General features: G+C 38.4%; 2 protein-coding genes and 1 long non-coding RNA gene across 19 annotated transcripts in view; 2 read left to right on the top strand and 1 right to left on the bottom strand.

The window, feature by feature from the left end:
• Positions 1–1,443, top strand: part of NDUFAF2 (NADH:ubiquinone oxidoreductase complex assembly factor 2) — a 205,753-nt gene extending 204,310 nt beyond the window's left edge. For 3 of the 11 annotated variants that reach the window (XM_074385699.1, XM_010336587.3, XM_074385692.1), the window contains one exon: positions 1,098–1,443. In XM_074385699.1, the coding sequence (XP_074241800.1) occupies positions 1,098–1,349 (252 nt within the window). In that variant the 3' untranslated portion in view covers positions 1,350–1,443. Of the gene's footprint in view, positions 1–1,071 lie in introns of all 11 variants that reach the window. The other 8 variants (XM_074385718.1, XM_074385693.1, XM_074385708.1 and 5 more) reach the window with 5 other exon arrangements.
• A 5,308-nt stretch (positions 1,444–6,751) lies between these two features.
• Positions 6,752–10,926, bottom strand: SMIM15 (small integral membrane protein 15). Of its 2 annotated transcripts, none has more exons than XM_039468732.2 (3): positions 10,841–10,926; positions 9,210–9,332; positions 6,752–8,337 (listed from the first exon to the last, which is right to left on the bottom strand). In XM_039468732.2, the coding sequence occupies exon 3, from the start codon at positions 8,313–8,315 to the stop codon at positions 8,085–8,087; it is 231 nt and encodes a 76-aa protein (XP_039324666.1). In that variant the 5' UTR covers positions 8,316–8,337; positions 9,210–9,332; positions 10,841–10,926; the 3' UTR covers positions 6,752–8,084. The 2 variants fall into 2 exon arrangements, with proteins under 2 accessions (XP_039324666.1, XP_010334888.2); XM_010336586.3 differs by having other exon boundaries at positions 10,621–10,841.
• A 29-nt stretch (positions 10,927–10,955) lies between these two features.
• The window catches only part of LOC104651022 (uncharacterized), a 57,848-nt gene continuing 53,273 nt past the window's right edge, over positions 10,956–15,530 (top strand). For 5 of the 6 annotated variants that reach the window (XR_012513702.1, XR_012513701.1, XR_012513699.1 and 2 more), the window contains exon 1: positions 11,017–11,344. This is a non-coding gene — a long non-coding RNA (uncharacterized LOC104651022). Of the gene's footprint in view, positions 11,345–15,530 lie in introns of all 6 variants that reach the window. The other variant, XR_005579321.2, reaches the window with a different exon arrangement.

Genomic DNA, 15,530 nt, shown 5'->3' with positions numbered 1-15,530 from the left:
AAACAGAAAGGTAATATCATACATTTAGATATATAGATGTTGCCCTTTAAGTGTCATTTTTTTAAAAGTTTTGAAATTTAAAAATACTTGAGAGAACTTTTTTTTTGGTCACTATTGTCAAGATATTAGTTACATTAACATTCTAATTTCACATTACAAATAACATGTTCTTAAAAATCAGATAATACAGATAAGCAAAAAGAACATTAACAATTTGCACACATTTAGAAATGCATTGTAAAAACAGAGGGAATGAATAAAGACCAAAGATATAATTACTGTATTGTATTTGTTTTTAAGATAACTATCTTTTCAAATTTTAACATCTTTGAAACTGCATGTGGAGTTTGCCTTGTTTAATGCTATAGTGATACTTCTTAAATGTGATGGTCTTTTATTCAAGGAAATACAGTAACAAAGGATTGATTTTAATTTTTGGCATAGATCCTCCTAGATAGAATTCTGAGGAACAGGACTGCATTGTACAAACTCTGCACAGATTTGAGAGTATTTCCAATAGCAAAGTGCCTCTCTGCAACAGTGTCTAGGGCATGCCAAACCCTGTTTCCATTCCTATGTCCCTCCTTTCCTGCCATACAACCCCAGAGAAAGGGAACTATTAATAGATAGGGCTTGGTTCTGGTACTATAGAAGGTGATGTTAGCATTCACACATTTGAACAGCAAAGGGAAAAAAAGGGTAGTCAGAGCACTTCTTTCTCACCAGTGGAAAAGTATAGTCACTGATGAGTTTTAAGGCAGAAATCAGTGTTAGGCTTAGGAAATTTTTCAGAATGTCTCTTAGGCTCTCGTGTAATATTTCACATTTGTTTGTTTCATTTTGGGGGTAGTAAATATTTCTACTATGTGGTATTTCATGTCTATTATGGCATAAAATCAGGACAGAACTGTTTATGTAACACTAAGTATGTAATCATACAGCTTTTTCAAACTTATATACCTATCTGTTTATTATTTAAATGCAAAGTATGTACGTATGTATATGTATATAATATGTATTTTATTTTTATTGGTCATTTTCATAAAAACTATTTTTTATTTTTTTAACTAGAAATTTGATAATTTCTATACCTGCAGGAAATACTAAAGAATGAAAAATACAGAGAAGAAATCAAAATAAAAAGCCAAGAGTTTTATGAAAAAGAAAAACTCCTTAGTAAAGAGACGAATGAAGAACTCTTGACTCCACCAGTTGACACTCACATTAAAGGGCATGCCTCTGCTCCATACTTTGGAAAGGAAGAACCCTCAGTGGCTCCCAGCAGCACTGGTAAAACCTATCAGCCAGGATCCTGGATGCCACAAGATGGCAAGAGCCCCAGTCAATGAATGCATCATGGTCAAATCTTTTCATGTATGTGAGTGTGACTATTTTAACAAATAAATCAAAAGTGAATTGCCTTGTATTTTCTGAATGTACAAAGTTTCCTATTCCATTAATCTTATGAGTTCATTTTTAGTGTATGTACAAGAAATGTGAGAGTATGTACTATAGAAATCTAACTTCTTTTAGGCCTAATTCCTTCATTTGACTAAGTCATTGTTATTTATGAATTTGCTTAGATTTGTTTTTCCCTCCTAGGATTACTCCCTTGAGAAGGATCCTGTAGCTGTGAATCCTCAGTACACTTTGGATTTTTATGATTATTTGGGAACCACTCGTAGATATAACTTAGAAATAATGAGGGTAAAACAGTGAACTTTCCCAGCTGATCAAATATAGGAGAAAAAGAAGGAAAAGATTCTTATTTCTGGAGAGGTAACCTGTAAGATTCTAAAAGACTAACCAAAAATGTAAACTTGGATAAAACATGTGGAGACAAAGAAAACTTAGCTGATAAGTGAAAAAAGGACATTAAGACCTTGATGAGAAGATGGGACAAAAGCTAGCTTATGGTAGGACTGCAGTTGGAATTTGGAGAGGAATTAGGACCAATAGAAGTATACAATCCATAACAAAGTCTGAAAGAACAGTAGAGAAAGAAATAATACAATAACTGGAGTTCCGTGAGAATGAAAATTACTTTGAAAAAATAGACAATTGGGGAAAGCTCTCAAAAAGCAGAAATCTATTCCATTAGAAGACAGAAGACAATGTACATGTTAAAACATTACCTACAAAAGTACATTAAAAGGGTCATACATTTTCTGGAGTGCACAACCAAGTTTTTGTTGTTATTCTAAAACCCTCACAGTGTTTAGCATATAATAGATGCTCAATATTTACTGAATGAATGACCCAAATTTTTATGCTCTGAATATAAGTAAATCCTTGGTTAACCATTAACAATGAATTCCTAAAAACACAGATGAAATTTTTTACCTAATAGCAGGTAAAAAATTTAACTGCCTAAGAAATAACACTACAGAAATAAAGCATTTATACTAAAACAAGTAATCAAGTGACAAAATCACCACACTTAATGACAAAAAGCCCAACATTCCAGCAGTTGTCATATAGTACCAGGTGAAATATTTTATCTCTACTACACCATTTCAAGGTGGTATTACATTTTACCACAGTGGCAAAAAAGGAACTAGCCACTAGGTAGTATGAAAGGAGATACATAAAGCCAGCAGGGTGGCTCACACCTGTAATTCCAGAGCTTTGGGAGGCAAAGACAGGAGTGCTTGAGGCCAGGCATTTGAGAACAGCGTGGGCAACATAACGAGACGCCATCACCACACAAAAAAAAATTTTTTTTTTTTTTGAGACAAAGTCTCATCTGTTGCCCAGGCTAGAATGCAGTGGTGCCATCTCGGCTTACTGCAAACTTTGCCTCCAGGGTTCAAGTGATTCTCCTGCCTCACCCTCTGGAGTAGCTGTGATTACAGATATGCACAACCACTCCCAGCTAATTTTTGTATTTTTAGTAGAGGCAGGGTTTCATGATCCAGTTCAAGACCATGTTGGCCAGGCTGGTCTTGAATTTCTGACCTCAGGTGATCCACCTGCCTTGGCCTCCCAAAGTGCTGGGATTACAGGCATGAGCCACGATGCCCTGAAGCAAAAAATATTTTTAATTAGCTGGGCATGATGGTGTGTACCTGCAGTCCCAGCTACTTGGGAGGCTGAAATGGGAGGATCACTTGAACCCAAGAGTTCAAGGCTGCTGTGAACTATTATGAGGCCACTGGACTTCCACTGTACTCCAGCCTGGTGACATAGCATGACTGTCTCTAAAAAAAGGGGGAAAAAAAGGCCAGGCATGGTAGCTCATGCCTGTAATCCCAACACTTTGGAGGCCGAAGCAGGCAGATCACTTGAGATCAGGAGTTCGAGAGCAGGCTGGCCAGCATGGTGAAACTCCATCTCTACTAAAAATATAAAAATTAGCTGGGCGTGGTGGCGGGCACCTGTAATCCAGCTACTTGGGAGACTCAGGCCAGAGAATCGCTTGAACCCTGGAGGTAGAGGTTACAGTGAGCCAAGACCATGCCATCACACTCCAGTCTGGGCTACAGAAGGGAAACTCTATCTCAAGGGGAAAAAAAAGATACTATATAATTTGTGGTATAGGTGAGGCTGTGAATTGAGATTAACATATACTTAACTCCTGGACTGGATTGCAGAGAAAATTGTAAATGTTTTAACACACTAGTGTTTCTACTGCCAAATTCCTGTTAGCTCATTAATTGCATTCCATATACACCTTTTGCAAATGTTTGCCATATAGTCTGTCTATAAATATCTTAGATATGGCAGAAATTAACTACCAATTTTTATGGTTTTCATATTAAAATAACCTGTTTTGCATAAGCAGCATGAGAAAATCTTGGCCAAGAGTCCTTTATAAAAAATGCCTATGTTAATGATGATGATACAGAGCCACCATTATTAGTAGTGCTTGTACTTTCAAGGCGATTTCTGGGGTGGAAATGAATTTGTAATAACCTGTCCATATCCCTTTCCTCCAGGCTAACATGTTAAGGATGACTGGTTTAGTTAGGTGGTATTGGCACAAAGTTAAATATTGTACATAAAAAGTAAATTATAATCTTGGCCTAATTAATATTTGTCTTTCTAAAGAACTTTTCTTTAAAAACTTGGCTTTTAGGCCAGACACAAAGGAGAATTAAAAATAGTAAATATAACAAACAAGCCCATTCAAAAGTGAGCGAAGGATATGAACAGACACTTTACAAAAGAAGACATACAGGAGGCCAACAAACATATGAAAAAATGCTCATCATCACTGGTCATCAGAGAAATGCAAATCAAAACCACATTGAGATACCATCTCACACCAGTTAGAATGGTGATCATTAAAAAATCTGGAGACAACAGATGCTGGAGAGGGTGTGGAGAAATAGGAACACTTTTACACTGTTGGTGGGAGTGTAAATTAGTTCAACCATTGTGGAAGACTGTGGCGATTCTTCAATGACCTAAAAATAGAAATCCCATTTGACCCAGCGATCCCATTACTGGGTATATATCCAAAGGATTATAAATCATTCTACAATAAGGACACATGCACACGAATGTTCACTGCAGCACTGTTTACAATAGCAAAGACCTGGAACCAACCCAAATGCCCATCGATGATAGACTGGACAGGGAAATGTGGTACATATACACCATGGAATATTACGCAGCCATCAAAAACGGTGAGTTCGTGGCCTTTGTAGGGACATGGATGAACCTTGAAACCGTCATTCTCAGCAAACTGACACAAGAACAGAAAATCAAACAACGCATGTTCTCATTCATAGGTGGGTGTTGAACAATAAGAACACATGGACATGGGGAGGGGAGCACTACACATGGGGGTCCGTTGGGGGGAAATGGGGGAGGGACAGGGGGGTGGGGAGGTGGGAAGAGATAGCATGGGGAGAAATGACAGATATAGCTTAGAAGGAAGGCAGCAAATCACACTGCCATGTGTGTACCTATACAACAATCTTGCATGTTCTTCACATGTACCCCAAAACCTAAAATGCAATAAAAAAAAAATGTTTGCCCACCATATGTCATATCATTGTTTTTTATTATGAAAATGTCTAGTCAAGACAGATTTTAAACCTGTGCCAAAAAAAACTTTAATTTCAAAGGTAAAACTTCATGTTAACATGAAAAATATTATATACCTTAAGTACTTTATCAGAAGTAAAGCCTTCCATTCTATGCCTCTGCTATTATACATACATATAGCATACTTTTGGTTTTTACAAAAATAGCTTAGCATTACACAAACTGAGAGTACAGAAAAGCTACTGGGTTTAATTACATAAACCTAGCTTGTTAGCTATGCCTTAGTCACCTGAAGTTAAAAACCAACAAAAATGGAGGAAATAATCATTTTCCATTCCTATTCTTACAAACAGTTCTCTGGATGTTATTTATTTAATTAAGCTTGAATCAATACCATTATGTTGTTTAAATGCTATGTCATTAACTGAGCTATTTAAATGTAACCTGAGTTTATTAAGAATAGGCTTTCCCAAATTGTATTTCATTTCTTTGGAGAAAGAGAGGTATAGAGGACAATCTATGGTAGTCAAGTTAAAAGACTCCAAGAGATGATCCAGAAAAGAAATTTGTCTCAGTTGTACATGTGTTTCCCAGACTTTGGGTATCTGACCATGTAATAATCTCTTTTAATATGTTTGAGAAATGTGAATTTGTCCTTAAACATTTATTCCAGATATGAAGTAAATCAGCATGATTCTATAACCAGTAGCAAATATAAAAGCAATCATTCCTAAATAGGATCAAATTTCCTCCAATTTAGAACCATATTAAAATATAAGGTCTATTTCAACATCAGGTTTCCAGCCCACAGCTTCCTGTGCTTATTTCTAGTTTGCTTATTATAAAGAAGTAAAATTTTAAATGTCCCTATACATCTGGTAGGTAGTAACATGCTGAAATTTATCATATGGATACTATAGCTCAAGATCCGGCACATAAACTTTGCTTATTTTTGATGAAACATTTGTTACAGGCAGCCTGGGGACAGCTTTTTCCTCCAAAACCAGCTTTAGAAAGGTAATTGATTGTACTTAGTTCTCAGAACTTCAGAAACAGCATAATAGGTAAACAATCTCTAGGCATTAAATAATACAAAATATCATTTCTAGTATTACAGATAATAGTAAATGGGATTCTTTAACAACAGTGCTCTGTTGCAGTGGGAGATGACTTTTCTGAAGAATCCCAAACCTCATAATATTCCCTATATTCTCTGACCCCTTACACACACACACACACACGAGTAAAATCTTGATTTCATATATATAGAAAGGCTGTCTAAATGATTGGGAAAAGTGAAAAAAAACAAAAACAGTATACGACAAATACAAAATTGGCATCTGTTGAGACTAACAAATTACAGAAAAACACCTTTAAATATCTTTGTTATAAGAGAACTGATGAAACCATAACTTTAGTAGATATATGAGAATTAGGACTGTATCCTTTGCGTCGATACTTTTACTCTAAAATGTGACCATAAGTAAAACGTACATAAATTATTTCCATGAACAGCTTGATTATAGAAAACCAAACAAATTTCAGATTTATCAGAGACTGATAATCTAAAAGAATAGCATTGTTATTCAAACTGGTCCATAAACATTCTCAGTGGTCCCTAGGTTCTGAGGAATATAGCCCTAAAGTTTTTACAAGTATGCTTAGTTGTAACTGAAATTCTAACCTGCATAACATAATGTAAGTCCCTTAAGATGTTAATCCCTCCAAAAAAAAAAAACAAAACAAAATCCAGGACCTCTTTATAAAAAATTATCAAATTTATTTTAATATCTAGTTTCATTTTTAAACGGTTGCTGTGGGACAATTTTTTATAATTTAAAATTCATTATTGGGTACAGAAAACATTAATAAGCTGACAGTGAATTAAATACTAACAGTGAATAAAAATGGGCCATGCATTTATAAAAGCCATGTTTAATAGTAAAATGTTCCAGTTATACTACTTAACTGAAAGAAACATCCTTTAGCTCCTTACTTCCAATTACAGCACATTTTCATTTTGATATAATTCATCCTTTTCACCCAATTACTACTATACCCAACAAAATGTTTACAAACTTTATACGTTTCTTTACCACTTATGAAGTATGACTTCACTGTTACTCTTGAGGAGTTCTTTAACAGAAATTTAAAGTTTCACTTTGAACCTGTTTGATCAAAAAGTTTTAAATATCACTACCACGAGTTAAAGAATGAAATAAAAAACAAAAGTGGTGTCTATGTAATCAGTGAATTACCTGATAAGACACTATTTTACAGTTCTGCTTAGCATAAGAATAACCTGGTTCCAAGTTACTACAGTGTTTGTCATTTTTACTGCAAGCTCTATCCATAGTGTTACTCCTCTCAAAAAGCCATCTCTATGAAAATGGCAGTGTTTTAAGTACAAAAATTGTTCTATCCAGTAGGTGGTATTCTACATAGTAAATATAATTCTTTATAAAATTACATTTTAAAAAATGCAAAATGTCTTGATAATTATCAGCTGTCTCAAAGGTTAAAATAAGAAAAATGCAGCAAATAGAAGTACTCATTGATTAATATTATTTTGTTTTGAGAAAGCCAGAAATGACTCTAAGAAATAATAAAATACGTAATTAATATACTGTATCTCTTTTAAGCCAAAGCACACTTTTCACCTCAGACAAGACAGTTCTGACTTTTACATTTTTAATTTCCTTTGTCCAAAACAGGACCTCATTTTAAATAGAGTTCATCTGAATTGAGTTCATAATCTAAACTCATTTTTCCCTAAAGAATGTCTTCATTTCAGTACATAAACTGCTAAGCAGCAAATTACTAAGTCGGTTATAAGGAATTTGTACCATAATAAATGCTAATTTACAATAACTGTCAATAGAAACCTATAAACTTCTATACCCAAGCCTAAATGTCACTACAGTATTGAGGTCAGAACATGATTCTTGGATTTGGTCAAATTTCATTTATTCATATTCTTGACAGTAAATAATACTGTCAATAAATCCAAAGAAGAACTTCAGTGGTTTCTTCCAAAGCTGCATAATTTTCCAAATGATTTTCCCTGGTTGCAGAAACTGTTCAGTCCTTCAATCCTTTTTTAGTCGTTTAGCTTTTGCAATGTTTTCTTGGCGTTTTTGTTTCTTCTTTTGCTCCTTCTCCCTGGCCTCAATCATTTTGGCCAATTTCCAAGACAGTACAGCACTTGCTAGGAACAGTGGAGTAAGGGCCAAAATAACAGTGGTAAGGAAGCCGTATGGGTCCTTTGCAGCCCATTCCACAACATACTCAGCCCAGGCCTTTATATCAAACATCTTCATAGCAGTCTTATGAAAACTGGGGCTGGGGGAAGTGGGTGGAGAACACGGAGGAGGGAAAATAAAGACTGCTGTTAATCAAATTTTGAAAAAGTTTCATCATACAACCAGTTAACTCAGAATTCCATTATCACTCAGTTTGATTTTTTAAAAAGTACTAATTAGTACTAATGTAATAAAGACTAGTATCCCGAGTTAGGAAAAAGTAATTCATCTAGACAGCCCAGAATAGTGACACTTCAAAGGTGTAAAGTTACAGAAGATTAAAAAGAGCCATTTGACTTTATCATAAGGACTATGCATTCTCACATGCCTCCCATATTCAAGACAAACTTTAACGGAGACTTTTAAAAGAATCTTGAGTTTGCTATGGTCATTCCAGGAAACAGCTTAATACAGTTTGGCATTTTTTGACATATCCTTAGTATTACTAATTAACAAAAATACAAATCAGCAAATTTGGTGTTTGAAAAGGACAAGCCACAAAGCATGTGAAATGCTCACAGAGGAGGAGAGATGGCTATTTCCAGAAATAGGAAAGAGAGAGTAAGGGAATCATGACATCACATTAATATGCCAAATAAGCAAAAAGTACTGAACTATTTTATGCCCTTTCGGCTTTGAGGACCCCTGTTGAAATAAGCCTAATTTAATAAATGAGAAAAGTAGCCTTAACAGATGCCATGTGTTTTGTTCCTTTTTCAGTGTAAGAAAGGGCATCTGGCAAATAAGGATTATGTGACTTGAGTGACATTTTCTATTTTGCCCCATGGCTTTTCTACCTTTCATGTTTGTGTTAACTTCTTTTCAAAGTGCAGAATTAGAATACCTGGGTAGGGAATGTGTGTATATATATCCTCTTACAATTTCAACTGGAATTTTTAAAGAATCATCTACCTTATGCTTGGGTAGTGATCTCTAACTTTGTCCTGGTATTATTAGTGACCCAATCACGATTCAGATGACCCTTGATTGTCTGTCTTCTTGAGTTCTGTACACATCTGAAAGATGGTTTAAATTCTGTACAATTGGTGAGTTGGAGAGAATAGAAAAAAGAAAACAAAATTTAAGTCAACTTTCAGGATAATTGTTAATAAAATTTTAAATGGAAAATTTCTGTATTGTATATAAGCAACCCATATGACATGTAAAATTGCCTGTACGTTATAGTAACTTCGTATCTGTTTCTTCCTCATTAGAATTTACCACAATTGCAAATGCCCTGTAAGAAAATTCTAATTACTGGAAATCAAGTATTTTACTAAGTTACTTATTTCAATAATAAAATTTTTTTAGTTCACTGACATATAGGAGACAAGTTGGCTCAATGATACCGCACCCATTCCTAGAGTTTGAACTTTTTATACTAAAAATGTTGCCATTCATTCTTTTACTGGATTAGGTACACCACTAAAAAATCAAACACCTTACCTTACTCTTTAAAGGTTTTTTTTGGTCTATTATACAATTTATGTCTTTTTTTTTTTTTTGAGACGGAGTTTCGCTCTTGTTACCCAGGCTGGAGTGCAATGGCGCGATCTCGGCTCACCGCAACCTCCGCCTCCTGGGTTCAGGCAATTCTCCTGCCTCAGCCTCCTGAGTAGCTGGGATTACAGGCACGCGCCACCATGCCCAACTAATTTTTTGTATTTTTAGTAAAGACAGGGTTTCACCATGTCGACCAGGATGGTCTCGAACTCTCGACCTCGTGATCCACCCGCCTCGGCCTCCCAAAGTGCTGGGATTACAGGCTTGAGCCACCGCGCCCGGCCTGTCCTTTTGTTAGAAAATGAGAAGAGATAACCAAAACAAATTGTAGTAATCCACCCACAATCCTATTACCCCAGATAAACTGGTTTTATTGTATCTTTCCACGATTTTCAACTTAACACATACAAAAGTGCCTAATACGTTAAATATCTTAGCTCCCAGACTTCATACGACCTCACCCATACAGTCAGAATTAGGTACTACTGAGATCGACCTGCCTTCACCTTCTCCAGACCAGTAGCGAATAACCAATGTAAGTTTCAGAGATAAGCAAAAGAACTTTGCAGTAAAATAGCCGTGGTCCACAGGCCACACATCTCCCTGCACCTCAACTTCGGACCCAAACGCCCGCGCCTCCCACTTTCAGGAATAAATCCTACTCTTCCTCCCAAAACAGATCGACCCAGCTCGATCTCCCAACCAGATCCGCGTGGGCCCTGCAGCTGCAGCTGGTGGCACTTGACGACCATCCGCACTTCCTCCTTTGTCTTTCCCTTCTTTATTAACGTTTCTCCCTTGCTCACTCTTCCCTCCTTACCCTTTCGGGGCCGCAGACGCACGGGGGCCACGTTCACTGCTGCCCCTCGGCCTTAGCAAGCTCGAGCCCCTCGTCGCGCAGAGCCGGGGGATCCTGGGTTGGCCCCGCCACACTCTGCGCTGCCGCCGTTGCTGCTGGGTACCAGTAGAAAAGCACTGCAGCAGCGGCCACCTGCCCCCTCTACATCGCCCCAGGGGCTCGGATCCCACTCCCCACTCACCACCAGACCGGAAACAGGAAGGCGGAAGTCGCGGCCTTTGCGTCCCTCCCACAGGCGTCCCGAAACGCCAGCCGAGCGGGAGGAAGTCCAGGGGTCAGCTTCCGGCTGCGCCATTGCTGTGTCGGTCTTGGGACCTCGACTTGGAGGACGCGGGAGGGTGCAGGGCGGGGACAGGGCGGCGCTGAGATTTCCGGGGAGCTGCAGGTGAGGCCGCGCAGGGCGGGTGACGGCACCCGCGTTCCCTTCCGGGCTGGAGCCCGAGACTGCCGTGTCCTGCGGGGACCAGGTGGTGAGCAAGGAGGCGTGGAGCGGCTTCAGGACTCGAGCGGTTCCGAAGCGGCTATGGACTTTAGCCTTTGACCCCGAGGTCGAGCGACAGACAACCCCCATCCCCTGCTCTAGCCGGACAGTTGCAGGGTCCCGGGTGGGTGAGGTGTTTGGCTGCGGGAAACTCAAGCGGCGGCAAGAAAGCAGTTGAGTCCCCACAAACCGCCCGAAGTCAAGGTGAGGGTCACACAGCGACTCTTGAGGATTCCGATGAGTTCATACTGGTTCACATCCCGCCTCACGCCTCTCTCTTCTGGGTGGACAATAGTTAGAGTTCTTAGGTAAAGGGGGCAGGCTGCTGGGCCTTGGTGGATCCACTCAACCTTGTTACCAAGGGAAATGCCACCATGCTGTGTGAAAAGGGGGGTTTTGTTGTTTGTTTTTAATAAGTACTTAACTCATTTCACTAAAGAATGATCAATACCTGCCCAGAGTAAACTTGACACGTAATTAAACTGTCAGGGCATTGAGTTCCCATAGAGGTGCTTGTTCTTTCATTACACAAATAAAGGGATGCAAAAGTCAACATGCAGAAAGAGAAAGAGTGAGTTAATACTGTCTTCTAATCTACAGGAACTTAAAAATTAGCTCTGGTTTGCTTGGTGACCAAATTTTGTGATTGCTTGTACTGTTTGACTACCTCTGACAAATGTTGCAAGACCTTTTCACTGTTTAATTCTCCAAAGACTGTAGAATGTTCTCTTTGAGGAGCAAGATACGACATGTTTAACTAGTTTAGGTAAAACAGTAAGTATTATTTACTAGGAAACAGGCTTTTGGCAGATAATCTAACGATCTCTGATACTGTTCGTTGGGCATATGTTAATGTTTATAGTGTTGTATTACCAGCAGTTGTTTTCTTACTCATTTTTGTTTGAAAACCTAGGTGATAGTTTCAAAGCCTAGGCTGCTTACGCCTAGCCTGTACTTGTAATAGCCAGAAAAAAGCAGACTCAGTCACTGGATTGTGTGCACTAAATACTTATTAGAGGTAAATGATTTTTCTGAAACTTCCCCAAGTCGTGAATTCAAGATGTGATTAGAATGTATTATTTTAACATTCATCGTTCCAGAGGCCAACACGTGTTTTATTTTAATCATGGCAGATGATTTTCCCAGTTAGTGCCTCTGGATACTGGCAGTGCTGCATCCCTGGTTAAAAGCACAGAAGTCTTGGGCAGGAAGAAAGGGCACCTAAGGAGAAAGCCTCTGTAGCTCTTTAGCTGTAATGTAGACCAGGGGTCCCCAACCAAAGACTGGTACCTGGTTTGTAGCCTGTTAGGAACTGGGCCACACAGCAGGAGGTGAGCGATGGGTGAGTGAGCATTTCTGCCTAAGTTCTGCCTACTGTCAGATCAGCAGCATCATTTGATTCTCATGGTGCGAACCCTATTGTGAACTGCAAGTGCTTGGGATCTAGATTGTGTGCTGCTTCTGAGAGTCTAATGCCTGATGATCTGAGGTGGAACAGTCTCATCCCTAAAGCATCACGGTACCCTGTCCATGGAAAAAATGTCTTCCACGAAACCAATACCTGATGCCAAAAAGGTTGGGGACTGCTGGCCTAGACCATGCCTTTACAATCTAAGTTTGCTTATCTAGCTTCAAGTTACAGGGCAGTGTGCAAGACCAGGAGCCTCATAGGGGTTGTCACAGTACAGTTCCTTACTGCAGTCTGCATTGCCTTACCTAAAGGTGATGTCAGGATTGGTTTGAATACTGTGAACTGCTTTCCATAGTGAGGAGTCTGAGCTCGTGAACTAAGTCTTGGTTTAGTAATGATATATATACTCTGATAAATCACTCTGAGCGTGTTTCCACTTATGTGTGTAGAAAGCATACTAAGCCATCTCCAATGCCCTTTCAGCTTTAAAATCTGTAAATTGGACTGGATTTGGTCATTTATCTGACTTAAATAAGTAGCATAGTAAGATATTTGATATCAACATCATTGCAAGTTTTCCTACGGTCTCTGTTTTTTTTTAAACATGGTCTTGTTCTGGCCCAGTTGGAATGCAGTGGCACTGTCATAGCCCACTGCCTCTTCAAACTCCTGGGCTCCAGGGATCCTTCCTCCTCACTATCTGAGTAGCTGGGACTATAAGCCACAAACCACTGTGCCCAGCTTAGCATCCTCACTGTTTTTAAAAACTATGACCAGTGTTAATTTTTTGCTTAATATATTCAGTTCTAAGTTAAGCCCAGCTAGAGAGAATGAGTTTCAGTAATTTTTGTTTGTTTGTTTGTTTGTTTGTTTGAGACAGGGTCTCACTAAGTCACCCTGGCTATGTGCAGTGGCTCCATCACAGCTCACTACAGCCTTGACTGCCTGGGTTCAAGGGATCCTCCCACCTCAGCCTCTAAGTAGCTGGGACTACAGATGCATGCCACTATGCCCAACTAATTTTTAAAATTTTTCTGTAGAGACAGGGTTTCACTGTTTTACCCAGGCTGGTCTCAAACTCCTCTCCTGAAGTGATCCTCCTGCAAAGGCTCCTTTCAGGGTGCTGGCATTACAGGTGTGAGCTACTACTGTTCCAGGCTGAGATCTTATTTCTTTGAAAAGATTCTTAATCAAGTTTTCATTCTCTCTCAAATGTCTGTCAGAATACCAATTTAGAATAACAAGGAAATAAGGTCTGCATTACTTCTAAAATATAAAATGTTATTCATGTAAGTTAAACCAAATTAACTAAACCTTATGCTATTAATTAAGTAGGGCCTACCTTTGCATAAGATAATTCCTGTGTAATATATCACACCACCAGCCTCTTCAGCCCTAGTGTACTCTATTGCAATTATATTTTATAAGTAGAGCCTTATAAAATTCTTTTTTCTTTTGAGAATGGAAGCCCTGTGGCAGTCATATGCCATTTTTTTGCTTTAAAAGTTTTTTTCCCTTAGTTGGTACAAAATTACATCTCATTCTAACCCATATCAAAGTTGTAAGTAGTGAAACCAGAATAAGATTCAGATAATATTATTTTAAGATAATATAGTTTAGCAACAATTTAGTATTGACTAAAAGACTTTGAGAGTGCTCTCACCTGCATCTTACATTGATGGAATTGGTTTTTTCCCTAAATTTTATTTTGTGAGGTTGTTTTCTTCCATTGAAGCATAGTGCAAATACATTTCTTAATAGGCACATTTATGTGATATTTATTTATTTATTTGAGGCAGAGTCTTGTTCTCTTGCCTAGGCTAGAGTGCAGTGGTGTAATCTTGGCTCCCTTTAACCTCCACCTTCCAGGTTCAAGCAGTTCTTCTGTCTCAGACTCCTGAATAGTTGAGACTACAGGCGCAAACCACCATGCCTGGCTTATTTTTGTATTTTTTGTGGAGACTAGGTTTCACCATGTTGGGCAGTCAGGTCTCTAACTCCTGACCTCAGGTGATTTGCCCATCTCACCTCCCAAATTTCTGGGATTGCAGGCATGAGCCACTGTGCCTAGCCAGTAATTTTTTTTTTAGAGTAATCAGATTTTAGCAATATTTGAAAGTTTATACTGAAGAAGAAGAATTTTTTCAAAGCTACTTATTGTGACCAGGTGCAGTGGCTTATGCCTGTAATCCCAGCACTTTGGGAAGAGGAGGTGGGTGGATGATCTGAGTTCAGGAGTTCGAGACCAGCCTGACCAACATGGTGAAACCCTTCTCCACTAAAAATACAAAATTAGCCGAGTGTGATGGTGCATGCCTGTAATCCCAGCTACTTGGCTGGTTGAGGCAGGAGAATTGCTTGAACTTGGGACACAGAGGTTGCAGTGAATAGAGATCATGTCATTGCACTCCAGCCTGGGCAACAAGAGCTAAACTCCATCTCGAAAAAAAAAGGCTATTAATGAATAATATTATGTACCAGGTACTGGGCTAGGTGCTTCATACTTATTATTACTAATCCTGAGACTAAACAACCCCACAGGATTGTATTATACTCATTTTACAGGTAGGGAACAAGAGACTTTAAAAATAAAACAGTATTTTAAAAAATACATCTGGCCAAAATCTCTGCTCTTTTTAAATCAAAAAACAACACAACTGTAGAATCAAAAAGCATACTTCCATTTTATGAAATCAGCATTTTTTGTCTTTTATTTTTCTTGACAAAAATGCTGATTTTATAAAATGAAAGTATGTTTTTTGATTCTATAATTGTTAACAGATAATAACTAAAATCCCCCCAAACTTCAAAATTGCCTATTGCCCAGGTGGTGGCAGCATGTCTCAGAGAGCTAATGTGCTGGGGAAGGTTTTCTGTAACTTGCCAGTTGATTGGCTTCTTCATCCCACTTGAATGACATTAGAAACCTCTCAGTTCTCTATTAGGCTCTTTCACTGCTATTAGACCATCCCCTCAGTG

This window comes from Saimiri boliviensis, chromosome 1 (genome assembly GCF_048565385.1).
Source record: "Saimiri boliviensis isolate mSaiBol1 chromosome 1, mSaiBol1.pri, whole genome shotgun sequence".
Lineage (NCBI taxonomy): Eukaryota > Metazoa > Chordata > Mammalia > Primates > Cebidae > Saimiri > Saimiri boliviensis.
Note: the sequence above shows the minus strand (reverse complement) of the source record. Positions and strands in the feature narration are given on the sequence as shown.